The 25,444-nt window shown below is 53.2% G+C and overlaps 7 protein-coding genes across 7 annotated transcripts; 3 read left to right on the top strand and 4 right to left on the bottom strand.

Annotated features, from left to right (window-relative positions):
- Positions 1 to 893: 893 nt before the first annotated feature.
- On the top strand, positions 894 to 2,900 carry GUITHDRAFT_96904 (hypothetical protein). Its single transcript, XM_005825622.1, has 3 exons — positions 894 to 2,491; positions 2,649 to 2,733; positions 2,779 to 2,900. Exons 1-3 carry the CDS (start codon positions 1,201 to 1,203, stop codon positions 2,876 to 2,878), a joined length of 1,476 nt encoding a protein of 491 aa, XP_005825679.1. The 5' UTR covers positions 894 to 1,200; the 3' UTR covers positions 2,879 to 2,900.
- An 877-nt stretch (positions 2,901 to 3,777) lies between these two features.
- Positions 3,778 to 4,687, bottom strand: GUITHDRAFT_154659 (hypothetical protein; the record flags this gene model as incomplete). Its single annotated transcript, XM_005825621.1, has 5 exons — positions 4,326 to 4,687; positions 4,175 to 4,282; positions 4,046 to 4,116; positions 3,861 to 3,996; positions 3,778 to 3,816 (listed from the first exon to the last, which is right to left on the bottom strand). Coding segments are annotated over exons 1-3 (367 nt in total), but the record flags the coding sequence as incomplete, so codon positions are not given.
- Positions 4,688 to 9,121: 4,434 nt separating this feature from the next.
- GUITHDRAFT_76972 (hypothetical protein) lies at positions 9,122 to 11,365 on the top strand (the record flags this gene model as incomplete). The annotated part of the gene is made up of 2 exons (XM_005825620.1): positions 9,122 to 9,465; positions 11,041 to 11,365. Coding segments are annotated over 2 exons (669 nt in total), but the record flags the coding sequence as incomplete, so codon positions are not given.
- A 2,881-nt stretch (positions 11,366 to 14,246) lies between these two features.
- GUITHDRAFT_115244 (hypothetical protein) lies at positions 14,247 to 16,622 on the bottom strand (the record flags this gene model as incomplete). The annotated part of the gene is made up of 19 exons (XM_005825619.1): positions 14,247 to 14,299; positions 14,349 to 14,396; positions 14,447 to 14,513; positions 14,555 to 14,673; positions 14,720 to 14,770; positions 14,813 to 14,974; positions 15,028 to 15,108; positions 15,154 to 15,199; positions 15,253 to 15,363; positions 15,411 to 15,488; positions 15,534 to 15,606; positions 15,650 to 15,723; positions 15,778 to 15,822; positions 15,888 to 15,926; positions 15,977 to 16,070; positions 16,181 to 16,215; positions 16,331 to 16,384; positions 16,436 to 16,496; positions 16,552 to 16,622. The coding sequence occupies 19 exons, from the start codon at positions 16,620 to 16,622 to the stop codon at positions 14,247 to 14,249; spliced, it is 1,362 nt and encodes a 453-aa protein (XP_005825676.1).
- Positions 16,623 to 19,109: 2,487 nt separating this feature from the next.
- On the bottom strand, positions 19,110 to 20,155 carry GUITHDRAFT_115243 (hypothetical protein; the record flags this gene model as incomplete). Its single annotated transcript, XM_005825618.1, has 3 exons — positions 19,110 to 19,361; positions 19,418 to 19,505; positions 19,806 to 20,155. 3 exons carry the CDS (start codon positions 20,153 to 20,155, stop codon positions 19,110 to 19,112), a joined length of 690 nt encoding a protein of 229 aa, XP_005825675.1.
- Positions 20,156 to 21,200: 1,045 nt separating this feature from the next.
- GUITHDRAFT_89315 (hypothetical protein) lies at positions 21,201 to 22,957 on the top strand. The gene is made up of 2 exons (XM_005825617.1): positions 21,201 to 21,477; positions 21,525 to 22,957. The coding sequence occupies exons 1-2, from the start codon at positions 21,255 to 21,257 to the stop codon at positions 22,754 to 22,756; spliced, it is 1,455 nt and encodes a 484-aa protein (XP_005825674.1). The 5' UTR covers positions 21,201 to 21,254; the 3' UTR covers positions 22,757 to 22,957.
- Positions 22,958 to 23,141: 184 nt separating this feature from the next.
- Positions 23,142 to 25,127, bottom strand: GUITHDRAFT_175551 (hypothetical protein; the record flags this gene model as incomplete). Its single annotated transcript, XM_005825650.1, has 12 exons — positions 23,142 to 23,190; positions 23,236 to 23,278; positions 23,324 to 23,376; positions 23,429 to 23,466; positions 23,520 to 23,558; positions 23,608 to 23,783; positions 23,838 to 24,210; positions 24,266 to 24,325; positions 24,382 to 24,537; positions 24,580 to 24,680; positions 24,736 to 24,841; positions 24,888 to 25,127. 12 exons carry the CDS (start codon positions 25,125 to 25,127, stop codon positions 23,142 to 23,144), a joined length of 1,434 nt encoding a protein of 477 aa, XP_005825707.1.
- Positions 25,128 to 25,444: the final 317 nt, after the last annotated feature.

Below are 25,444 nucleotides of genomic sequence, written 5' to 3'. Positions count from 1 at the left end.
AGCGTACCTACAGGTCAGTGACGTCAACTCCAGTCTTTCCTTACTCCTCCTTCTCCTCTCACCTTGCCCTCCCCCTCATCTTTCCTCTAGCCCTTTCCTTAGCACAGCCATCAACCTTGCTACTTGTTGTCCGTCGTGCGCTCATGCTGGTTTTCTTGACTTCCTGCTTCTCATTCACTCCCCACAGGTTGGCAAGGCAGCAGAAGCTCTTGAAGACTGCGACACCTGCATCAAGATGAATCCAAGCTTCCCAAAGGCGCACTACCGGAGAGGACAGGTTTCCTCCTCCATCTTGCTGTGCCAACTCCCCCCCTTCTTCATGAATCGTTTCCTCTTTCCTCTTGTTGTCCTCCTTCCTCTTGTTCTCTTCCTTCCCCTTGTCTTTCTCCTTACCTGCTCTCTTCTCCTCCTTACCTGCTCTCTTCTCCTCCTTACCTGCTCTCTTCTCCTCCTTACCTGCTCTCTTCTCCTCCTTTGATTCTCATCACCTCTCTGAATCCCCGGCCGGCAGGCTCTTCTAGAGCTCCAGCGCGCGGAGGAAGCAATCTTGTCCTTCAACACCGCCAGAGCTCTCGAGCCAGACAACGTGCAGACAATCGGAGGGCTGATGAGAGCGCAGGAAATCTTGAAGAAGATGCAGGAGAAACCGAATCGCTCTCCTCCTCCTCCTCCTCCTCAAACTTCGACTTCGACTTCCATTGCTCCTCCTGAGAGGGTAAGATCAGAATCGTTGTTTCTCGATTGCTGAGTGCTGAGCTTCAGGGTGAGGAGGGAGGCGCAGGAGGGAGGAACATGACCAGCAGAGCCAAGAAGAGCTCGGCTCCAGCAGGAAAGAAGCTGTGGGGGAATGAGGAGGAGGAGGAGGAGGAGGACAAGCTAACGGAGGAGGGCAAGAAGGCCTTCGAGCGAGGAGACTATGCGGAGGCTGCGAGCTGCTTCACTGCTGCCCTGAACCTCAACCCCAACAATCACCTGCTCCTCGGCAGCCGTTCTTCCGCTCTCCTTCAGCTTGGAAAGCTGGAGGAGGCGCTGGAGGATGCGGAAGAGAGCGTGAAGAGGTGCTCGAGCTATGCTGAGGGGCATCTGAGGAAGGCACAAGCGCTCTCCGTCCTCGGCAGGTTCGATCTGGCGGTGGAGGCGGCAGAAGAGGCGAGGAAGCAAGACCCCGAGGACGCGAACATCCGAGCATGGCATGAGAAGATGCAGAGGATGAGGGAGGGGAGCACCCTCAGCGCGGAGAGCGTTGAAACTTTCTCGGACGAGGGGGTGGAGGTGGAGGTGGAGGTGCCGAAGCAGGGCAAGGAAGGAGACCATGTCACAGTCTCTCTCTCCTTCCCCGAGCTGGGAGCCGTCAAGCTGGACGCGGTGGTTCCCCCGGGGAAGAAAGGGGGCGAGAAGTTCAGGCTGAAGTTGGGGAGGAGGGAGGAGATCGCAGAGAAGAAGAAGCTGGAAGGGATCAAGGCGTTCAAGGGCGGGAGGATGCAGAAGGCCTGTGAAGACTTCTCCTCCGCCATCCTCCTCAACCCCAAGGACCCTGCAAGCTTCCTCAACCGATCGGCCGCAAACTTCAACCTGGGGAGGCTCGAGGGCTCGCTGGATGACGCGGAGAGCTACCTCCGTCTCCTTCCCCGCTGCCCCCGAGGGCTACACAGGAAGGGACTTGCGCTTGCTGCCCTGGGAGAGTTCGAGAAAGCTGCCGCAGCTCTTGAGGAGGCGCTGCAGCTTGCTCCGGACGAAGACGTCAGGAAGGACCTGGAGGAGACGAAGGAAAACGCGGAGAAGAAGAAGAAGGGCGAAGCTGTGTCGTACGAGAGGGTAGTGCCTGATGCAAGGAAGGAGAGCAGGTTTCTTCACCACAGGATAGCGGCGGAGGTAGAGGAGGAGCTGCAGGCTCAGTGGAAGAGGTCAGAGAGGAGGAGGAAGGAACGGGAGAGCAGGGAGATGGAGCGATCCGCTGCCATTTCCAACGAGAAGCTCGCAGCTGAGCTTGCAAGGGCCAAGGAGGAGGAGGAGCACAAGAAGGACACGGAGAGAGCCAAGTTCCAGGCGGTCGCTCAGCGAGTTGAGTTCGAGCAGTTCGAGCAGAACGTCAAGGGCGCGTCCCTGAAGCCTCAGAGGACCAAGACGGACGGCAAGGAGCACGGCATCATCCTCACCCCCGGTAGCTCTGCCGCTGTTCCCGGCCTCGCCAAGAAATGCTTCAACGCCATGGCAGAGGGGGGGGAGAGGAGGAACTGGCTTAGCGGAGGAGAGGACGCGACCAAGAGTGTGGCAGTACCTGCTTCCTCCTCACATCGCCCCTCCGCCTCGTCTGACTCGCCTCCCAGCAACGGTCGGGAGTTTCTCCGCAGGTGGAAGTCGCTCAAGGGAAAGGAGGATGAGAGGAAGCAGCTGCTTCTGAGCCTGCCGCCAAACCCCTTCCCGTGCTTGTTCAAGACCGAGATGGACGCTGACCTGATCGCTGAAATCATCGCTCTTCTGAGGACGACAGGTACCAACTACAAAACCCTCTTCCACCGCAACCACAAGCAGAAGCTCTTTCTCCTCTTCCTCCTCTTCTTTCTCCTCCTCCTCTTCTTTCTCCTCCTCCTCTCCGCTCATCCTGCGGTCACTCTTCGCTGTCGCTAGCTCATGTTGTGGTTATGCAGGACTTGAGGCCAAGGTGGGCCTGAGCCTCCTCGAGTCCATTGGGCAGACTCAGAGATTTTCACTCATCTCGCGCTTTCTATCCAAGTGAGCGAAACTGACGTGACGCTGCTGCCTGACCCTGACGCGCAGGAGAGACAAGGAGGAGGTGAAGAAGCTGCTCGATGAGTATCAGACACAGCAAGACTTGCCGCAGGCAACGATTTCATCCCTTAGAAACCTCTTTGCCTGAAGCGATTAAATCGATTTCTTTCACCTTTCAGAAACTTTGCGATTCATTAACGTTAATCTACAAGACAAGGGAAAGCAGAGGTGAAGTCTCGACACGGGAAAACAAGAGAAAATTGCCAGAGGGGCGAGGCTTGTTCTTCCTGGTGTGTCCTCTCCCATATAAAAAAGAATATTAGCATACAACCTCTCAGCCTTAGCTGTTCTCCTTCTCGATCGTACTTCGTGGGCACGAGAGGGAATGAACGTCGTTCTAGCGTGCCAATACAATTCGTCAGGCAAGGGCAAAGATGGTGAAGGCTCGCGGTACCTGTTGCATCCTCGAGGCAGCACTGGCAAGTTTCTCGAGCCGACTGAAGCTGCTGAGAGAAGGAAGGGTCCTCGGGGAAGCTGGACTACAAGAAATGTCAAGGGACGAGGAAGCAAAGACAGAGACGAGTGCTCGTTACCTCGAGGAATGATTCCCCTCCACAAAACGGAGAGGCGGCAGGAGGAGCGGCTGGAGTTCTTTCGAAGAGTCTGCTGCCTGGAATCTGGTCTTACAACTTGATGTATCAAGTGAGATCACAACTTTCGAGCATTGCGATGATTCGTGAGCCCCGTCTTTGATGACGTCTGGTGTGATCGACTTGCCCTTCTTCTCCAACTCCCCGCTCATCTCACCCCGTCGTTTTCCAAGTATCCCGTTATGCATGCTGGGCGCACGATCATGAAGCCCTTCTTCATGAGCCAGCTTGACTTGCATGCTGCCAGAAACGCCTTCCATGATTAGTTCAGTCTCACTCAGAGCCTGGGAGGTTGTGAGATCAAGCAGAGACAAGCCAAACAGGCTGACCTCATCTTTCACAAGGTGGGGGACAACTTCATCTCCCTCCTTGGAATGCTTTACAAGGTGCCCGAGCAGATCTACCTTGACAGGAGAGACAGCAACTCCAATGTCTTCTGGTCTCCTCGGCCTGCAGACAAGTCTCAGAATTCTTCTTCACTTGTCAAGCTCGTCAACCTTCCGGGCCCTGCGGGACGCGAAGGCCTCCGAACTGAGTCCCATAGACGGCAAACTTCTTGCACTTTGAGACAAACTTGGTTGATCTTGTCAGTGTTGCAACCAGCCTCTTTCAGGATCTTAGCAGCACATTCAGTTGTCAACATGGATACATCGAAGCACAAAGACCTTCTGACAATTTGCCCTATCATCTCTGTCAAGCTCAGTATCTCTCCATCGTGCCCTTCGAAACCCATAGCCTTGAACATTACAAAGATTAATGAACACCACGGAATGCATCAGAAATTATGTTCTTACCTGGATTGCCAGGTTTTGCTCTGACTGCAGGAACTCTTCTGCTCTGTTCTTTGCCATAGATTTGATATCCAACTTTGTTGAAATGTAATCTCATCCTCTTATTCTTAGCTGCAAAAGAAATCACATCAGGCTCTGCAACATGCATTGCAACCTCCTGCACCATTATCGCCGACAACCTCTGGGAAGAGATCTGCAAACGTTGTGAAGACTGAAAGCTTGATGTCTTCCGAGTCCTCTTGCGGCAAGATGTCTTCATTATCACTTGATAGCCTTGTTGTTGCTTTGAAGAAATACCAAGCAAGTCGAGCAACTTCTTCTTCAGCATTTGTACTGGCTGAAATTATATGAAGTTCCTTCTTGCCGGATTCTTGCACCAAATCTTGCATCTTGCAAGTAGGCAATGACTAATGGGGGGGGTGATAGAATTGTTGATGCGAGATCGAAGGTATCATTTCAACGGCTTATCGCTGACATGATGATCATCTGTAACAATCATCCTCCAACGTGAACTCTGCGCAAACACATACCATAATCAGAAAGAAAACGACAACTCTAAATCAAAGAGTGAAAGTGATCAAACTCGCTGTAGTACACAACAGGGCAAAAAGTACACGAGCCCGGATTAAACTGATCTCCATCTCTTTCATCAGATTTAAGACTAATTGCTTCAAAGAGGAGGAAGAGGAGGAGGAGGAGGAGATCTATGCATACAACAGTAGGTTATTCCACGGATAAAGTGTGGGTGCACTCGTCGCAAGCAAAAATCAGAACCTATTTTGTAACTCTGTCTTGCATCATCACATCACTTTTCTTTGATCACGTTTTCCTGTATATAAAGCAGTTTTACTACAACCTGCATGTCTTCAATGCATATTAGCCCCTTCTTGAACAAAGTTCATGCCAAAACCATGCATTCCAACGCATCGCAACAAAAAAAATCGAAACAGTCGAGAAAGGCGAATTTCATCATTACACAGCATGTTTGTGGCCCAGCAATCAGCTGAAGACATCATCATGTACTTTTACAATCTGGTGTCATTTCTTCTTTCCGCTGCCTTCATCTTTGCCCTCCTTTTTGCATCTTCGCCCTGATAGCTTTGCGCTCAACAGCCATTGCCTTACTTGGGAACTACCCCCACCTTGAAATTCTACTACCCCCTAGTCAAAAGAACGACAAGGACCGGTGGAAATGCAGAGAAATGAAAGGGTACATGCTACTGCTCTAGGAAACAGTAGGGTTGTGCTTTTTGGAGTGCTATGCCACCCTACCCCCTTTCCAACGCTGTCCCTCAGATTGCGATCCGTCCCTTAGATGACCCTACCCCCTATTGCAGTACCCTTGAGAAAAGACTCTCTGAATGACCCTTTCTTTCTCCTTTCAGTACCCCTCATGTTTCCTCGTCCAGGGACCCCACCTATTCCAACCAGTTTATCTGAATCTTGATTGATCTGATTGCGTCCCTACCCCCACCCCTCGTTCTAGGGTTCGAATGGAAATTCAGCTACACCCCACCCCTAGAATTATCAGCCACCAGCCTTTCAACACCCTACACCTTGTTCTGCTGCGCTGCACTGGTAAACCCCACCCCACGGGAGGACATCCTGAAACTTTAACTCCTCAATTGGGTAGGGTGTACCACCCCTCGGAGATCAGGTCTCTCGGGTTGATCGTCTTCCTGAAGAAGTGTTCTTTCGATCCCCAAGAAAAATTAGCAAAGGGGGTAGGGTTGAAGAAAGGGGTAGGCTGTTAAAGTTTTGTATTTATATACAAGGGTAGGGGGTTCTTACATTGAAGATATTGGGTAGGGTGGATTTTAGCATGGCACCAAGCAGGGTGGTAAAGAGTCGTAAGGGCCAGGAGATTGTATGGAGATACCCTAGTACCCCTGCAGAGGGCCCTGCCTTACTGACAGGCTGACATCCAAAAGAGCTGATTTAATGTAAAGATGTGATCTCCCTGCACCTCGATGTATCTCGAGTTTCAGAGCAAAAGCGATACGTCGTGTCCTCTCGCCCGACCGGGTGACTCTGCGGCCGGCTAGCACTGGGCCCGGCCGGCCCGGCGGGCGGCGCTTGGGCCCGCCGCTTCAAGCTGACGGTGACTGCCACAGGCAACGCCGGGCGGGCGGCCCGGGCCCGGTAGCGCACGCGGCACTGACGGACACCGTGCCACGCGACTGGGCCCGCCGCGCGGCGGCCCCGGTGCCGCAACCGGCGTTGAACTGTCACGGCGCCGGGCTCAGACTGACTCCGAGGCTTGCCCAGGCTACTGAGACTGAGGGCCCGGCCCCGCGGCGGCCGCGCGGCACGGCAGTGCAGTGACCCGCGGTGACGGTGGCCGCCGGGCGGCCTGCACTGATCATCGGATGGGCCTGGGCGGCGGCGCCGCCGCCGCCCGGCCGCACAGGCTGCGGGCGGCCGGGCGTCGGCTGAGTCACTCGGCCCGGACGGCGCGGCCCGGCGGCGCCCGTCGGACAGTCCGACGGTCCGATCGGAGAACCGCCGTACGGTCCGGTCCCGGTGACGCCGTCGGCAACCCGGGCCGGGGCCTCACTGTACGGTCCGACGACTCAGCGGCACCGGGCAGTGGCGGCGGTTCTGGGGTGAGCTTGATGATTCGGATCGGACCCGAAGAGCTCGGCGACACTGTCGTTGGAGATGGGCGGCGGGTGAGGATGTGATGGAGGAACGCGGATGCGGAAGTGAGGAGATGAGGAGATGACATGAGGCTAGAAGGTGATGCTGACTCCGATCCTGAGGAAGAGAAATGTCAAGACGGCAGAAGCGTCGAACCGCAGGAACGCACAGCAAAGGCGTCCCCCGGTCTCTGTCTTCACTTCGGTTCCATCGAGGCCTCCCAGCAGATTGTCGCGATTGAGGAGCGGAAACGTGGACATCATTGACATATGGCAGAGCGATCTCAACCAGCCTGAAAGACCGACGTCTACACAGGCAGAACGAGGAGGGACAATCGATGAGACCAGCAAGTACGTCAAAGACTTGAGCTTGAAAGAAAGGCTCTTCCTGTTTTACAGCAGGTTCGCACAGAACATGAAATCTTCTGTGGAGGAAATAGCAACACAGTGGGAGATAAATGAGGAGATGCTAGAACAAGTCTTGATGAAGAAGTACCGGACAAACCTTGATCAGTCAGGTCTTGGGAAGACAGGAGAAGCCATCGTCAACGTGGAAAGGCTTAGAAGGGAGATGAAGGCCTTTGGGATACAAGTTGCAGTCTCAACAAAAGGCCACAGCGACGTTGAAAGTCGGGTAAAATCCAACAAGTCTGCCATGGCGATGGTGATGGCTGAGTGCTATGTTCAGGCCTCGTCAGCGTCAAGGATTGTGACTCGAGATCGCATGTTGCTTTCTCAACATGGGGCCCGCCGTCACGACGAGGAGAAGAGATACCATGATGCTTTCAGTGATGCTTCAGGGTCAACGCACCATCGCCAGCACCTCGAGTCTCTGCGCCCCAAGACATCCGGGTACAGCACGTGCGGCGAATGACGGTATGGCTGACCTGCATTACAGGATGATAAGAATGCAGCTGAACTTGAAAGAAGACATCTTCGCTGTGAAATCAGCAGAGAATTCTTCTCAGAGCACAACTCGAGGTTCTTTCGTTGCCATACCTTATTTCAAACCTTACAAACTTCTCAGGCTCCACTGCCGTCTCCTCTGCAACCTTTTACAGCAGAAACCAGACGCCGTTAGTCGCCATGGCGCCGTCAGTGTCGAGAGCGTCAAGCAGCGTCATGCGTCCTTTCACAGCGCCAGCACAGCGAGAGTCTGAGCCTCCTCTCGCAGAGTCAGACTACATGCAGATCGAGTCCCCGCGTGAGGACCACCCCCCCGAGCTCCAGCTGGCAGAGGAGGCGCCTTCAGAGGTCATCACTGAGCGGTACGAGTGTCTGATAGTGGAAGAGGAGCCTGCTAGTCGCGGCCTCGTTGACTTGCAACCTGGCGATGAAGTCCCGACAGCCTCGGCGATTGAGAGGCGACCATCCACTAACGCGGGTCGTCGAGCGGGAGGAGGGAGATTCTTCAGGCGCAGAAGCTCAGCGCATAGCCAGGAGTCAGACGATGTCAACCAACACTCGAGAGTTCATGCGCTGTTGAAGGGATTCCAACAACGACGTCTGAATCGCAAGACCCGACAGGAAACAGAAATGCAGGAGAGCGTTGAGGGAGCTACTGCCATTCAAAGGTGGTGGAGATCAAAGATGAATAAAGCCGACAACTTGAACATTTCATCGCAACGCGGCAAGGGTTCTCTGATGCAGGTATGCCTGTCTTGTCGGGAGGGTTGGCTGACTTTGACTCTGGTAGATGCAGTATGCCCGTAAACTCGGTATGAGGTGGCTGTCGCGGATTCGACGAAAGATCGACCTCAACCAGCAGCATGCTGCGTGCATCATAATCCAACGACACTTCCGAGGCATGCGACACCTGAAAAAGTTGCGACAAAACCAACGAGAAAGACTGCTGACAGCCGCCAAGTCGATTCAAGATGCCTGGCGCAAACATAGCGCATGGAAGGCTTTTGTGCGAGATGAGATGACCAAGGCGCAGAAGCAAGCTAAGATACTTCAGAAGGAGTATTTGTTCGGGGGTAAATCACGGGAGGAGCTCAAGAAGCTGAGAGAGTCAGCAGCTTCTGACTTTGAAAGCAACACAAGTGAGCTGGGAAGGAACAAGGTGAACGCCATGCAGGACGCCGACAAGGGCATAGCCAAGGCGGCGCCAACGCCGTTTGAGGTCTGGATGGAGACGCTGCATGCGCTTCTCAAGCAGGAGAAGGAAGAGGAATCGCCGCCTGTGGCTCGCAAGCGCATGGGGATGAACGCCGTCCTGCAGTTCTCGAACCCCTCGAACCCTGACGACGTGAGCAGAGAGCTGTCGAAGCAGCGGGGAGGTGGTGGGAGGGCCCTGCACCTGACCAAGATGAACCTCAAGCGATGGCCGTACGGCATCACTGACAAGCTGCTTGGTCGGCCGATTTGGTATGAGCTGACAAGCGTCTTCTTGTCGGAGAACAAGCTTGCAGGCTTACCCGAGGACTTTTACAAGCTCACAAACTTGATGGAACTTCGCCTGAACAACAACCAAATCAAAACCATCTCACCTTCAGTCGGATACTTAAGAAACCTCAACAGCATTTGGTTGCACAGCAATTTGCTCACAACGCTACCAAGCCAAATTTCTCACCTCACGGACCTTTCCTTCCTCTCCCTCAACGACAACAAGATCTCTTTTCTTCCTTTCCAGTTGGCATCCTTATCAAAGCTGTCGAAGCTGCCTCTGCACAACAACCTCCCCCTCAAAACTCCTCCACCTCATCTCGCAAAGGAATCTTACACTCATGATGGCTGTTCGAAGGTGTTGGACTTCCTTCAGAGGTTTGTAGCGAGCATGGAGCAGCCCTTCGAGCTAGACTTGGAGAGTTTTGACATGACTGCAGTACCTGAGCTAAACCTTGCAACCAAGTGCCAAGTTATCTCTCTGTCGCGGAATTCCATCGAACAAATCCCTCAAGAAGTTTTCTTTGACATGAAGTTTGTCGTGCCCTGGCATCCTCACTTGCAGTCACTGGACCTCTCTCACAATCGTTTCGAGGTGATCTCTGACTTTCTCTTCCGCCTCACCTCCCTCAAGACTCTCAACCTCTCAAACAACCGCCTCAAAGACATTCCCGTCGACATCTTGAGCTTGTCAAAGTTGGAGGTCTTGAAGGTCGAGGGAAACCCGCTGGTTTCTCCTCCTCCCTCGGTAGTCAGCCGAGGGTTGGACGGCTGCTTTGTCGAGGGTGACTTACAGGATGACGCGCTGAAAGGCTTCTACCGTCTGACCAGGAATGACAAGTGGGAACAGAAGTACGTCAAGACCTGCAAGAAGCAGAGGGACAGGGTCTTGATCAAGACATCGCGAGAGGCAACTTCTCAGTGGCTGCTACACAGTGATGGGGCAGAGAGCCCCTGGGAGTTGCGATCCAGCGGCCTTTCATCCCACCCAGCCAAACAAGACGGCATGTGGTTTGAGAGAGACGCTGGGAGAGTCTGTGTGAATCAGTCAGTTCGCCTGAGGTTCCTCGGGATCTTGGAGTACTGCCGCAGGATTTTGCTTGTCAGAGAGCAGAGGAACGAAATCCTGAGACTGAGAGGGAAGATTACAAAGGAGAAGAAGAAGATGAGCATGCAAGATCTGCGAGTGACCAAGCAGATGTACAAGGAGAAGATGTTGAGTGTTTGTTTGGATCTCAGCTACCTGGAATTGCATACGTTGCCACCACAGATCGAGGACAAGCTTATTCGAAAACTGATCCTTGACAACAACCTGATCAAACGTTTACCAGGTTTCATCTTTCATTTACCCCTTTCTCATTTGTCGTTCAATCACAATCTCATCAAAGAAATTCCAAATGAAGTCAGCAAGCTTCAAGATCTAGAGATCCTGTCTTGCATAGGAAACGAGATCAAAACGTTGCCATCTTGTCTTCGCCAAAATGTCAAGCTATCGTCAGTGTTTGCAGGTGGCAATCGGATCAACATGGTTGCAGCTGTCTTAGCAGATCTCGAACATTTAGAGTATCTCGATTTCTCTCACAATCCGATCTCGTCTTCAACACCTCAAAAGGATTCTCTGTCCAGCCTGCGTGTATTGGACCTTTCGTATTGTGGCTTTGACAACTCATTGCAAGTGATTCCTCAACTCACAGGGTTACTTTCACTGAATATGTCGAACAACCAACTGACGCAGATACCTCCTTCCGTCTTTCACATCAAGTCTCTCCAGGTCCTTGTCATCGCCAAGAACATCATTCAAAGTGACGACCTCAGCTTTGAGCTTCTTTTCAAGCACTGCAGAGAATTGCAAGCACTTGATGTCAGCGGGAACTCCATGACCTCGTTCCCTCCCATGTTGACCATGTCGCACAGTCTTCTGAGCATTGACCTCTCGCTCAACCATCTCGCAGCTTTTCCTGCCGCGCTGAGGAGCATGGCGAACTTGAAAGTTCTCAACCTTGCTCGAAACTACATCCAAAGTATCCCCTCCGAATGCGGGTTCTTGTCTTCACTGCAGGAGTTGCTTCTGGCTGGGAACCAGTTGCGCCATCTCGCAGCGGAGCTGAGACAATGTACGAGCTTGGAGGTACTGGATCTGAGCGACAACAAGCTGAAGAAGCTGCCGCCGCAGCCTCTCATGGCTCAAGTTGTGCTGGGGAATTTAGAGAGGCTGAGAGTGTTGGACGTGTCAGGCAATGCTCTAGAGTTTGTTCCACAAGACATCACGCTCTGCTCTCAGCTCCAGTCCTTGCGGTGCCACGGGAACCCCTCGCTTTCGTCGGAGCTTCACAAGGCGCAGGAAGGTTTCTTTGGGCAACTTCAAGTCACAGTCAAGAGAGTTTCGTTTCCTCCTCCTCGTCCCTCCAAGATAAACTTTGTGCACATGGAGATCTCGCTTGAAGGTTCGGCAGCTACAGCTCGCTATTCTTTTCAGACTGCAAGCCGAGCTTGCACGGCTGTGGCTCAATTCGATGAGACCTTTCAGTTCATGATTCAAGATCTGACGGCTTGTTTGCTGTTGCGCCTCAAGTCTGACAAAGATTCCAACGAGAGTTTTGACCACTCGACCAAGTTTCCGGTGAAGCTCTTGCTGTTATCTCAAGCGCAGGTTTTGCAGCAGTTCGACAGCAGGGCTCTCGCAACAATGTCCGAGTCCTGCGACCTCGTGAGAGGAGACGAGGGAGAAGTTTTCATGACGGCAGAGCGCGAGGCTTGTTCGCTCATCATGCTGCTGCGAGGGTCTCTAACTGAGCGGACAAGCACGGGAGTCAGACGCTTCCATGCAGGAGCCATGCTCGGCTTAGAGTCGCTTGCCCAGGGCTCGAGCTTGGAGCACAACTTGCAGTTGTCGAGCAACGCGATCTTGCTGCTCCTTCCTAGCGCGAGCTTGTCGACGCTGATGAGAAGCAACCCGGCTCGATTGCCCTACGTGCTGATACAGAATGAGGTCTTGTTCGCTTCCGGCGGTCTAGAGCAATTCTGTGAGCAGCTGCCGCAGAAGCTTCTGACGCAGCAAGGACGGAAGGAGTACCAAGAGAAGGTCTTGACAGCGGCTCTCAATCACAAGTTCTCAACCCACGAGCAAGAGACGGCCATCAAGTCGCTGCAGGAGCTCCTCTCCCGCCTTGAGACCGCGTTCCCTAACTTTCACAGCATCGCCATGGAGTCGTTTGACTCAAAAGCTCAGAGTGAGTTCCAGCTCTCTCCCAGCTCTCTCGACTTGTCGAAGTCGGTCATCGAGCACGCGGACACGCTGAAAAAGCCTCAAGTTTCTGTTGCGCTGGGAGTCAAGGAAGTGTCGGTTCTGGAAGGGTTCAAGTACCTCATCAACCACTCGCAGGCGAGGGCCTCGCCTCAGTCAAGGTCAGCGGATGAGCAGCAGAACCAAGTCAGCGATGAGATGGTGATGAGTGAGGAGGAGATCGACTGGAAGCGAGAAGAGGAGGAGATGAAGGTGGTGAAGAGAGCGTTAGAGGAAACCAAAAGCTTCTTGCTCTCCACGAGATATCACAGAATGTGGGAGTCGATGCAGTTGATGTACTTTGTGCAAGGAAACATGGACAGGCCGTGGGACTACGCGCATGACACGAGGTCCGATCTTGCTGTCGGACATTTCTACGGCATGAAGCATGTGTTGGAAGCCATGATCAGCTTGCAAGACCCTTCAGACATGCTGACCTCCAACCCTGGCAGAAACTTTCACCTGCTCCAGCAGATTCAAGCTAGCCTGGACGCAAAGTACCGCCGAAAATCAATCGCTGAGGAAGGCAGCCAAGACCGACAAGTCAAAGAAACGCCCGAGGTGGCGGCCGTGGTCAAGAGGAGAGCCGTTGACTCGTGGGAGTGGCTGTGCGGCAGGATCATGATGCATCCCAAGTTCATCGCCTTGTCAAGAGCGCAGATCGCCGCCCAACCCTTCCAAGACTGGCAGATTATGGCCGTGAAAGCCATGCAGGAAAACGGGGAGATCGAGTACAAGATCCAACAGGCAAGTGCAGAGCTGGACAGGTTGGGGGCAGAGAGGGAGCGCGCGGAGGCAGAGCAGAAGAAGAACTTCGACCGGTTGAGCTCGGGATGGAACCGTGAGGCAGCCGCCAAGCTCAAAGCAGCGAACCAGCAGGTGAGCTCGATCAGCAAGCGGTCGGAGCTGCTTCGATCGAATCGGACGAGGCTGAAAGCTTTTCTGCACTTGAAGAAGATGGAAGACAGCAAACGCTTCTCGCTCAGCAGCACCCGAGCACAAGACGTCTTCGATGCCGTCGTCGAGCAAGCCGAGGCAGGCTCTATCGTCTTCCGCGACGCCTCCTCCTCCATCAATGAAGAGCTCTCAGCTTCAGCTGGGTCCCTGCTGCTCGACGGGTGGTCTTCCGAGGACTTGCAACATTGGCTGGAGGCCAGCGAGTCACTGGCGACAAGGTCACGGGAGGAGCAGGAGGAGCTGATCAAGAGGCTCAGCTCCTTCAACATTCGCCCGCGCATGTTCGTTCACCTCACCAAGGAAGACCTTCTACGCATGAGGTTTCGGAGCGCTGACGCCTGGATCATGCTGCTCGCCGTCCAAGAGCTCAGACAACACCTCCGGTTGCCTGCTCATGCTGACTTCAACCGGCGCCTGGCACTCAAACTAGCAGAGATGAAGCTCAACTCCTCCGTCTTGACTCTGCTGGGCAAGGACTTCAACATCAGAGAGCAAGACATGGCGATGCTGCTGGACGCCTTCAAGCGCTTCGATCGCCAAGACGTCGACGAGGTCCAAACTTGCGACCTCAGGGACGTCTGTGCCGAATGTCACCTGCCCATGAGCGACGAACAGTTTGAGCGGCTGGTCAGCAAGCTAGGGCTGAACAAGAGCGAATCATTCGATTTCATCTCCTTCTGTCAAACCTTCCAAGAAGCGCGAGCCATGGTCACACACGAAGGAAAGTTGACATGAATGCTCACACCAAGCCTAGAACACTTGCATTGACAACTCTACATTTACGTCTCTATTGACAGCATCTCGATCATCAGTTTGCAAATCCATCCGGAGGCGTCCACCAGTCTTTTGCATCTTCGTATGCTGAAGCAACTTTTTCATCATCGACCTCAACAGCAACAGTCAGGCATACCGTCTCTCGCGGCCTCTGAGTCCTCCGTCGCCGCTGCCAGCAGCAGAACTGCCACAAAGTCAGGCTCACTTGCACACCAACTGCTCTCCTGCCTCCACCTGCTGTTTTGAGCCTCTGCGAAGTCGGAAACTCCGCCATGTGCATGCGCTTGTGCGCGACCTCCAGCTACAGTCAGCACGTGAACTCCCAGCACGAGCCCAGCACACCTCCACCGGCAGAAGCCCTTCAACGTGTCGGCGGGACGTGTCAGCCCCGTACTTGAGCAGCATGGTGATGGCCTTGTTGCTGGCCTTGGCAGCTGCGAGATGGAGAGGCGTCTGCCCGACTAGCAACGAGTCTCAGCTTGCCGCCAGCCGTCAGCCTCTGCTCACAGTCGTTGGTCATGTCGATGGCCGCGCCGTTGTCCAGCAGGATCTGAATGGCTGAGACGCGTCAGGAGCTCCAGACCCTCTCACGCCCCTCACCTTTATCGTGATCATTGAACGCTGCGTAGTGGATGGGACGCCATCCAGCGTAGACGCTCCTGGAGGGCAGGTCAAGAGAGAGAGGCCTTGATGGGAAGCAGGATGACAGATAGTTCGGGTCAGCTCCGCAATCAATCAGTTCCTGCATGTACTTCCACTTGCCTGACAGTTTGTTCAAGTGAATTTCACTGAGGTGCTCCAACGGTTTTTCTCACCTCGCAAAGCGCAGCTTCTCAGCTCTTCTCCGAGTTCATTCCACACGTAAGGAGTTCTGTTTGCCGGCTTGTTCCTCTCGACTGCTCAGCCGTCAAGGTGCAAGCATCTTCCTCCTCAGATATCACTTTCATGAAGGTCCTCCATCAGTCTGTTTGTATGATCCTCAATAAACTGTACATTATCCCTTCAAACAACCCATGACTCGGAAACTTGTAGAGCATTACCTGAGCTCTCTTTCTGGCAGCCTCGTTGTCCACACCGAACAGCTCTGCCTCGCATCGCTCAACGTCGGGATCTTGCACTGGATCCTCGTCCTTAGGAGCCCAAGGAAGTTTCTGCAGCATAAATTTCATCCAGACAGCCCCAACACTGAGATCGTCACCAGCCCCTGGCATTGCCCATATTCAGAAAGGTCTGTTGGGAGGGGATCGACTTTCTCCTCTGGTGCTCGCCAGTGACTCTGCGTTCGATGTGAGTCGCACAGAAGGATCGAGCTCGACTTCACCGTTGAGTTGCTGTCAATCGTACACCACTTTGCTCGCTCTCTCTCCTTCATGTCGGGGTCAAGCAGCCGCCACCTGTTCTTGCATGACAAGAGAAGAAGCGAACAGGATGGAAGACCAAAGAGGGAAATCGTTGTCGTACTCCACTCGTTTGCTTCCGTTGTACCAAGAAAGCGCCTCCTCCTCAGCTAGCTGCGTTCACACAGAGATCAGACGAAGAGCTTTCTTGTACGTCCCTTGTCTCACCTTCCTATTCTCCTCCTCTCTGAGTTCCTCCCTTCTCGCTAGGGCCTGACGGTAGTGAGCGCAGGGAGGGTGAAGTTCAAGTAGGCGGGGGAGGATGAAGTTGACCGCACCTCGAGGTCCCTCTGATCCAACTCCTTGGCAATCTTGTCCTGCAAGTTGAAAGTGAATGAATGAAAGAAAATCACAAAATATCCCTCACAAAGTAGTCTGGGTCGACTCGATCGACAGGCTCAGGAAAGACAAAGTCATCTTTCGATGCATCGCCGCAGCTCCATGGGCGCGTTGGAGTGTATCTGTGGACATGTTTACCTCCTCCCGCCTCTTCCTTCCTCTTCTTCTGCTCCCTCCCTCTCCATGACCCCATGCTCCCTTCCTACTCCCCCATCATGTTGTGTCAGTCCACCTGTATTTGTATACTCTGCCATCGTCCTTTCGCACCTGGAGCACTGTCAAGGTAATGAGCGAAGGAGAATGGGATGAAACAGGAGATGAAGGTCGTGGTGGTGGTGAGGAGGAGGAGGTGGAAATAGCAAATGAGAAGAGATGGAATTACACAGAATTCATCTGGATCAACATAGTTGCATCCAGCTTCTCCTTTTCTCTTGTCCTACTCAATTTTCAGCACGTCCTCTTGATGAGACTTCATCGCGATTCTCACTTCTTCTCTCATTTTTCGCCTCTGCTCATCGTGCAGTCTTAACTCTTCCTTGCATTCATCCCTTCATGTGCATGACTCAAAACATCGAAGCATCTGCATTGCAGATTATTCCGTACCATAGCTCTTGGTCTTCTTTGTTCGCATTCTCAAGGCGGCCAGGTTCGTAGCTGAATTCATCGTCGTACATGTCTTGAGTGACCTGTCATGACATCTTTCACACTTGTTTGCACGTTCTACAAGTGACAGCACATTCTCGCATTCAATGCTCTCATCACTTGAGAACAAACCACCACGGAGTTGCAGAAGTTTGACTGGTTGATGATACCGAAAGTTCAAGTGTGACAAGAGGTGTCGATCTGGAGCCCTCAGATTCAGACAAGCTATTGAGCGTGTTGATTGCTCATAAATGCCAAGAGTAAACACGACGAGGAGTGTTGAAAATAGAAATCTGAACAACGCCATCGCTGACAGACGAAATTTCGCCAACTCGTTTAGATCCACTCGAAAGATGAAAGTCGCAGAGGAACTTGCTGGGTCAAACGAATGCGAGCAAGACTTCTAAAATCACTTCTTCACTTTCAATTGTGAATGTGCATTCCCATCATTTCTTGAAGGCCTAGGGTATCCGTCACTGGGTTGAACAAACATCGATGATTGTACAAGACCTCAATCGCGCATGAATCACAGCAGCAACGTCGGGCAGTTCAGACTCTGCAAGCAGAAACAAGTCAGTTACAGGACTTCAACTTCTGCAGTTCCTTCAGTCGTCGACTCTTTCGGTAATTTTCCTCCTGTTCATGAGCTTAATTCAGATGGAAACATATTGATCCAATAAATGGGTCACAGTGACAGACATCAAGACTTTGGAGACATTCCGGAATGTTGACATGAAATATCGCACCTTGTACCAAGTCCTCGTTTTGTCCAAGAGCCTCGTCAAAAGTTTCAAGATCTTCTTCTGAAAACAAGAGTCAGACTGGTAGCAATCGTCTAACGACTTGCCTTTCAGTGCAACCTTCGCCGCAGCTTCTTTTTGCAACCTCATCTTAGATCTGGAGCAAAGGATGGTTGACCGGAACCACTCCCTACGTGTCGAAAACGCACCGAAACTTGGCGATATCATCCTCCACTTCCTTCACGGCAGAATCGAGTTTTTATGTGAGATCCGAGCTATTCTTCTTCAGCTGTCCATAACAGCTTGCTTCAGCAGAAAGAAATTAAGTCCCTACCGAACACCTTGGCTTCCTCCTCCTTGACGCTCTTTTCTAGTTTTGCGATCTGCCAAAGATTCTCACGCAACCTTGGACCCCAACGAACTTCATCCCAATTCTGCATGCCGCCGTGCTCATCGACGTCCCTTAGAAAGAGATTTTGTGAGGAGATAAAGCAAGAAGTGACGCTGAAAGGGAGAGACATAGGACATGGTTCAGGAGGATGAGCAGGAGAGGACAGGAGACAGAAAGAGAAAGAAGGGAGGATGGGTGGACCGAGCTAGGGGGACGATGCAGGAGAGCAAGGGAGAGGGAGAGACAGGCAGAGACAGACAGACAGACAGACAGACAGACAGACAGACAGACAGACAGACAGACAGACAGACAGACAGACAGACAGACAGACAGACAGACAGACAGACAGACAGACAGACAAGTAACGGCAGGAAGGAGAAGCAGGAAGGGAGAAATGCAGGTAACGTCGGGAGGGTGTACCCAAGCCTGCATGATGGTCGGCATTGCGACTAATCCCGGGCAATAAAACTTCCCGGGCGCCCCGGCCCGGCCGCAGGTTCTGCTAGGGGCCCGGCCGGACTCCGGCGGCCGGGCGAGTCCACCGTCGTGGCGGCACCGTGCCCATCATCCTGGCATGCGGCTTCGGATCACCAAATGCCGCGGCTCAACTGTGGGCCGCAATCCGGATGATCCGTGCCTCCCAGAGTCCCCGGCCCGGGCGCCGGTCTGATCAGTGAGGCTCGGACATGCGGGATTGAGTCAGACTGTCACGGTGAGGCTCGGAATCCGGCCCGATCATGCCGCGGGGATGACTCAGCGCTGCGGCTGATCAGACTCAGCCGGGCTCAGGCGGTGACTTGACTGAGAGAAAGTTCGGAACGGTCGGGTCCGACCCGCGTACGGCGTTCCGACCGTCCGTCACCCCGGCGTCCGTGATGATCTGGGCCAAGTGGGGACTACGGCTCAGGGCTGAGAAAGTGGCACAATGAGCAGTGGGAGCCGTCCATCTTGAGGCATAAAACATAGACGTACGGTAAGCATGAATAGCATTTCATGGTCAATAAAGGTACAAGGGCCGAGGTTGGTCGCTGTCACTGGAATGCGGGCAAGTGACTTGACTCACCAAGGTCAACAGGCATGTTAGCGTCCTCACCTTAGTGCTCCAGCACTGCGGCTTGTATCCTCCCTGCGGTCATCTGATGGATCGATCAGTCATAATAATATTCAGGATGACAAAGTTTTGCGACCCGACCTGAGTGTTGATCGACAAGAATCCAATCTCGAAACGTGGGCGACTCGGAGGGGAGCGTCTCGCTCCGAGTGTCCCTGGCACCTGTTTCTGCAGGCACATCAGGAATACGAGCAGGGAAGTAGCCGGATGAGAACGGCACTTCAACCTTGATGCTCCCCATCCTCCATCTGCCCACGGAGATATGTGACTTGGATACTCAAATATCTGCATGGCAAATTAATTGCTTCTTCTGCGGACTCACTGACTTGCTATGCCTTGGAGCAACGCGACGCATTCTGTGTGAGACGATGTTGTCTTGCTTGAGACTTGGCGACAGAGAGATCTGATATCCATGCGTGATGTTCTCGTCTTGCTCGTGCTCCATCAGCTTGTAGATCGGCGATGAGTCTTGACGAAGGAACGTCAGATGTACAAAAGATCCCTCTGGGCCCAAGATCAAAGATGCAACCTGTAACATGTCAGCATCAACATGATCAAGCACGAAAAAAAAAGGGCAAGGTTCACCTCAAACCTAGTCATTCCATCTACATGCTTGCCATCGATCTTGTGCAAGATGTCTCCTTTTCTTAAATCATCGCATTTCGAGCAAGCGCTGCCTCGCAAGAAGCCATGGACGATGAACTTGGACCTCTCTCGCAATAGGAGCAGACCAACGCCCACTCTCCTACCGAATCGAAGATTCCACTGCTCGTTCCGTAAAATCTTCCACCTGCTCGACAAACGAGTGGTTCAATCATCCAGCGATGATCTCGACCAATGAGCTTACTCATCATTGACATATCGGGGTGAAAATAATTCTGATTTCCATTCACTCTTACGATCTTGCCTTAAAGAATGAATAAAACATGTCAGATTCAAAACCCATCCACCCAGGTGCCGCTGTGCTACGTACCCTGTGAGGTTCACAGCAGTTTCTGAGTCTGATAATTTCGTCTGTTGTGGCGTCACGTCATTCTGCTGTACTGAAACTGACTCATGATCCTGAGAACCATCGGATGCAGAGGATGGAAGAAGTTGCCAGAGCCAGAACCCCTGGGTTCCTTCTGGTTTGTTCGGGGTCGAAGCAACAACTGAATGTGAATCCATTGCGCTGGAGAATTTCACGTGCTCCCTGTGACAACTTCCGTTGTGAGAGGCCTCAGCACTTGAAGGATCCTCAGCTGGGTGCCGGCTTGCGCTGCCATGCCACTCGGCAGCGATGGAGTGCTCAGGTTGCGGCAAGCATTCCAATATGCCAGACATGGTTGATCGCACAAAAATTCCGTAGTGACCCGGCGAGGATCAGAGCTACTGAGCACTAGAGGACCGTCAAAAACATTTGACTCGGGGTGGGGTGGGGTGGGGTACATAGGCATCAAGTACGGGTGCCTTCCTCTCCTTAACTGCTGATATCAAGGGGGTGGGTTAGTTCGGAGGATTTGTGAGTAAAGAAACTTGAAATGCCGTGAGTCGCATTTGGTCCAGTTGTAACGTTCCTGTAACGGCAGTAAAACCAGAAAAACCAAGACAACCAGCTAGCTGATCATTTTCTGTAGGGCAAAGGGTGGTCAACTTTGGGTGGTGAGGAGGGTCCTTCTAAGTCAACTATGGGGAATAAGAGGGGGTAGGGTGGTGCTTTACCTCCCAGGGCTCAAAGTCTTTTGGAGGGAGTCAGGAGGCACGGAGAGGAGGGGTAGCAAGATCATGCACCCCATCCCTTGTAGGGGTGGTGGAGCTCATGACTAGGTGGGGGTAGTCACAACACTGTATGCTCCCCGTACTTTTGCGTAGGAAAGAGGGGGTACTAGAGGATGGGACCTTCGGCTCAGCAGTAAGGGTAGCTGAAACAAGGGGTGGAAGAAACTTGGGGGGTAAAGGGGTAGTGAAGCGTTGGGGGCTGACGAGAGCATGTCCGGGAGTGTAGATGCAGGGTAGGCAACAAGAGGATGGGAGGGAGGCGAAACCGATGCGAGAGATAGGGATGTAGCAATGGCAGGGAAGACAAAGAAGAAGAACATGCGCAAGAGTGAAGAAAGATAGGGGAAATGCTAGAATCTTGCGCAAGAGTGCCATGGTTGTGAAGGTTGCACTGCGGTAGGGCAGGGCAAAGGGGCAAAGATAGGAAAGGCGAACACGTGAATTGAGGACGATTGCATGAATTGAATAACAGAAAACCAAAATTCGAACTGAAACGATGAAAACAAATTGGCATCAACAGAAGTGTAAGAGGCCTTATGGGGAGAAACCAATTAGCAACATGTGTTTCATTTCTCCTGGATGGTTGTAACTCCTCTTTCAGGCGTCTCAGTTAGACATATCCCACGCACCGACAAACTGCCCAAACTGATATAGAGTTGGCGCGATGGGCTGTGGAGGTAGCAAGAACACTGCCGCCCAGCCTGTTCCTAGTGCTCAGATTGATTCACCGGTCAAGGATCCAGTCAAACCGCAGGAGAAGAAACCTGATCCTTCCCCAAAACCTGCGCAGCCTCTGTCAACCGACCCTAAGCCTTCGGCTCCTTCTCTGAGCTCGTCGAGTCAGAAGCAAGAAAGCAGTCCCCCTGTGCCCGTGCAAGTTGTCGCAGGTATGAGCATGCTTTCATGGACAGAGTATCTCACCATGTAGCTCCAGCTCCAGCTCCAGCTCCAGCTCCGGCTCCGGCTCCGGCTCCAGCACCTGCAGCCGACGCTGAAGTGAAAGCGAAAGACGTCTACAAGCCATCCCCGTTCAAGGCGCTTCCGTCCGTTGTCAGCTGGTACCCTATGAAGGCTGTCGCAGCTGCAAGTCCAGCCGTTATGCCAGCCAAGGTGGAGACCCTGGAGGAGGGGAACCCAGCCGTGGGTGTGGAGACTGTGAAGCAAGAAGCTGCTGTTGTCAAAGATCAGGTGCCGGACAAGTACACAATCATCCTGATCCGCCACGGAGAGAGCCAGTGGAATGTTGAGAATCGCTTCACGGGATGGGTAGACGTGCCTCTGGCGCCTTCGGGGGAAGCAGAGTCTCATCGAGCAGCCAAGGCGATCGAGCAGGAGAAGCTGGGCATCGACGTGGTGTATTCAAGCGTTCTAAAGCGCGCGATCAAGACCGGAATGAACATCCTGGAGGACCTTGACTTGATGCACATTCCTATCATCAAGCGCTGGAAGCTCAACGAACGGCACTACGGTGCTCTCCAGGGACTGAACAAGAAGGAGACGGTTGAGAAGCATGGGATGGAGCAGGTCAATGTCTGGAGGAGGTCATACGATACTCCTCCTCCAGCCATGGAGGAGGATCACGAGTTCTGGCCAGGGAAGGACCCGCGCTACAAGGATGTCAGGCCTGCCGAACTGCCCAAGTCGGAGTCGCTCAAGGACGTTGTTAACAGGTTCATGCCTCTCTGGGAGGAAGAGCTCGTTCCTGAGATCAGGTCTGGCAAGCGTCTCCTCATAGCCGCCCATGGAAACACGCTCCGAGCGCTGGTGAAGCACCTGGACAAGATCCCCGAGGACGTCATCACCGGCCTCAACATCCCCACAGCCGTTCCTCTGGTCTACGAGCTGGACAAGGAGCTCAACCCCATCAAGAGCGACCGCTCCTGGTCTCCTCTCTCGGGGTACTACCTCGGCGACGAGGAGGAGATTCGAAGAGCCATCGATGGAGTCTCCAACCAGACCGCTGCCTCTCCTTCCAAGGAGCCGCCAGCCGTCCCGGCCCCGGAAGAGTTGTCTTCCAACCCAGCCCCGGCCGCTGAGTCTTCCACCGGGTCGGCCCAGGCCGAGTCTTCGGCCCCGGCCCCGGATGTCGAGAAGCCGGCCGAGTCCGTCAAGTCAGTCGCAACGTTCAGCTCTCTTCCATCTGTAGTCTCATGGTATGGCAAGTGATGGCGAGATGCTTGAGGGCACATGTTGTACGACTATGATGCCTGAATGACGTGGCACAAGCTTCTCAGCCGCTTGCTCCGCCCACTCTCCTTCATAGCTTCGCGGCTACACCCTTGCACAAGGCAGCAGGAGAGCCTGAGGAGAGAATCTTTACAGCTGTAGAGGAGATTGCTGCGAGATTAAAATGATTGCCGGATTCTCCATCACGTTTGACATGTTCAATCAAACTCCCTGACAGTCCTCCTCACTTAATTGAATTTAGCTTGTTAATTGTCTCACAGGCGCGACTAGCCAAGTCGCATGCAGATCCGTGCCGGGCAACATGAAGCGAACGACAGCCGGACCAACGGACCTGTCGGTCAGCAACGTCATGGAGCAACGTCATCTACATCCCCCGCGGTTGGTCATCTATTGAATGATGCCCGCCTCCATGCCTGCAATGACGTCTCAACTTGACACTCTGATGGAGTCTGCGGTACCTGTGCGCTTCGCGAGAGGCTTGAATCGTTCTCTCTCCCCCATCTGCCAATTCCTTCACTGCCTCTTTCCCTCGTCTCTCGCTCAGACATTGCGAAGGAGCTTCCATATCAACCTTCACTCCATGAGCTCCAAGTTCTTCCCTGCAGAAACAGCTACGTCACAATCTCTCGGTAGAACCGAAAGGCTCCTCACAGGGTTGAGATCTGCCCTCGGTTAATCTTGTGGTACAGCTGGGCACGAAAGTCAATCACTCGGCGGTGGAATGAGTTATTTTCTTCTTCACCTCTGTCCTCAAGTTTGCGGGGACGCGACTGCGCATGACCTGAGCGAGATATCAGCAAGGGGGAGATGAGACTGAAAGTTTGCGAGACCAAAGCAAATAGCTGGGCTTGTGATGGTCGATTTCTTGAAGGTCTCGCAGAACTTTCTGGATCATTCCTTGTTCTCGTGGCCGTGAGCTGCGCTTGACTTGGGATTGAACCGTCCTGATTGCTTTCCTTGACCACATGCTGGGGAGGACCGAAGGGTCCCGATGACGTCACAGGTTCTGCAGCCTCCACATCACGTATACATTTTCACGTGAAACTACTAGACTGCACACCTTGACTTGTATGGTGATGCTGCGTTTCCTCCCCTGGCGTCTTGATCCCTTCACTTGCATGATCATTTTCGAGCTCAAGGTTCAAGTCCGCCAAATCTGAATGCTTCTCCTGGATAACATCTCTGCTTCTCTCGTCCTGCACAGACATAGGTTGCCTCCTGGCTTTGTCTACCTCTTCCTCGCCCACTGATCGAACCGCGGCATCTTTGATTTCTGTCTCTGTATGCCTCTCAGCTGCTTTCTTGCCCTCAGCCTCGTCGACATCCGTATGTGGAGGAGGAATCGACGACGTAGTCAAGTCAGAAGCCTCGGCCCTTGGAGTTCCATCCAACAAGTTCTGTGTGCTACTTTCATCAGAATATCCATTCGAGTCCTGCGAGGACGAAAATGAACTCAGAGGTTCACAAAATCCTGTCACTTCCATGTACCATGACCGAGTGAGCGGGTGGCTCTTGCTCTCCTTGTTTCGCCTGCCACGCCTCTGCAATCTGCCATGAACGATGGGTCACACTTCAGCTCTGTCGACCCAACACCCGAGCTGCACCTTGAGCTGCGAGCGAGGGTAGTGGAGAGCGTCGTGGCCTGCATTCACGTTTGCTGATCCCTTAGAGTCCAGCCCGAGGTTAGCAAGCAGCCAGTCCATGGCTTCATTGATTCCTTCCCCGTAGATTGCACTGGTGGGCTGCACAAACCACTTTCGCTGTGCCATACTCAGCTCGAGTCGGGCAGGAGAAGAGGACACCTTTGACCCCACAGCCGTCGACAGGCCCAAGGAGTCAGCGATCTCTTGCGCAGACATGGCGTTGGGGATGTCTTGCTTGTTTGCTAACACGATCACAATCGCTCCCTGAGATAGCAAGCAAGCAGTCAGTGCACACAGCGCCCTCAGTCTCTCAGCTTTCCTGCAGCCTCTCGTCCTTGAGGAGCTCGAGTAGCTCTCGTCGAGCCTCGTGAATCCTCTGACGGTCGGATGAGTCAACAGCGAACAGCAGACCCTTCGTTCCCTGCGTAACCATAAGAACACGTTCACTGAAGTCGTCCATCTCCTGCCTGGAAGTGATACTTCCACAAAGGCCTATGTGCTGCCTGTCCACCGAGGTCCCAAACTGACAACTTGACATTCTTGTAACGAATCTCTTCGAAGTTACTGACGATCGTGGGATTTGTGCTCACATTTTCTCCAGTTTGCAACCTGTACAGCCATGTTGTTTTGCCTGCTGCATCGAGCCCCACCAAGATAAGGCCATGCGACTTCTCTGCACAGGCACAACCGGAAAACATGACTCCCATCGTTGCACGCAATCGGTATTTTGTGAGGGATGGATGAAGGGAGGGAGGGAGGGTTCGAGGGAGGGAGGGAGGTGGGGAGGTGGGGAAGGATGTGTCTTGACGCTGTCTCAATGGATTACCAACATGAGGATACGGGAGCACTTCCTGCCGCTTGTTCTCTTCGCTCTTGTACCTGGCAGCCTATGCCTCTCTAAGCTACTCGCACCGCTGGCTGTGCCATCAAGTCACAGTTTCCAAGGATATATCAACGAGCAACAGCAACGAGCTTGCCAATGAGTTGCCTTCTCTTCACAACCCTCTCGTCTTCTCGCACGCCT

Source organism: Guillardia theta, assembly GCF_000315625.1.
Source record: "Guillardia theta CCMP2712 unplaced genomic scaffold GUITHscaffold_82, whole genome shotgun sequence".
In the NCBI taxonomy this organism is placed as follows: Eukaryota; class Cryptophyceae; order Pyrenomonadales; family Geminigeraceae; genus Guillardia; species Guillardia theta.
The sequence above is the reverse complement of the archived record's forward strand: the minus strand, read 5'-3'. Positions and strand labels throughout refer to the sequence as shown.

Coding starts and splice junctions, on each gene's coding strand:
- GUITHDRAFT_96904 (XM_005825622.1), top strand. CDS start 1,201: ATGCAGAGGATGAGGGAGGGGAGCACCCTCAGCGCGGAGAGCGTTGAA. Junction 2,492..2,648: donor CGCTCTTCTGAGGACGACAG/GTACCAACTACA, acceptor GTGGTTATGCAG/GACTTGAGGCCAAGGTGGGC. Junction 2,734..2,778: donor ATCTCGCGCTTTCTATCCAA/GTGAGCGAAACT, acceptor CCTGACGCGCAG/GAGAGACAAGGAGGAGGTGA.
- GUITHDRAFT_89315 (XM_005825617.1), top strand. CDS start 21,255: ATGGGCTGTGGAGGTAGCAAGAACACTGCCGCCCAGCCTGTTCCTAGT. Junction 21,478..21,524: donor GCCCGTGCAAGTTGTCGCAG/GTATGAGCATGC, acceptor ATGTAGCTCCAG/CTCCAGCTCCAGCTCCAGCT.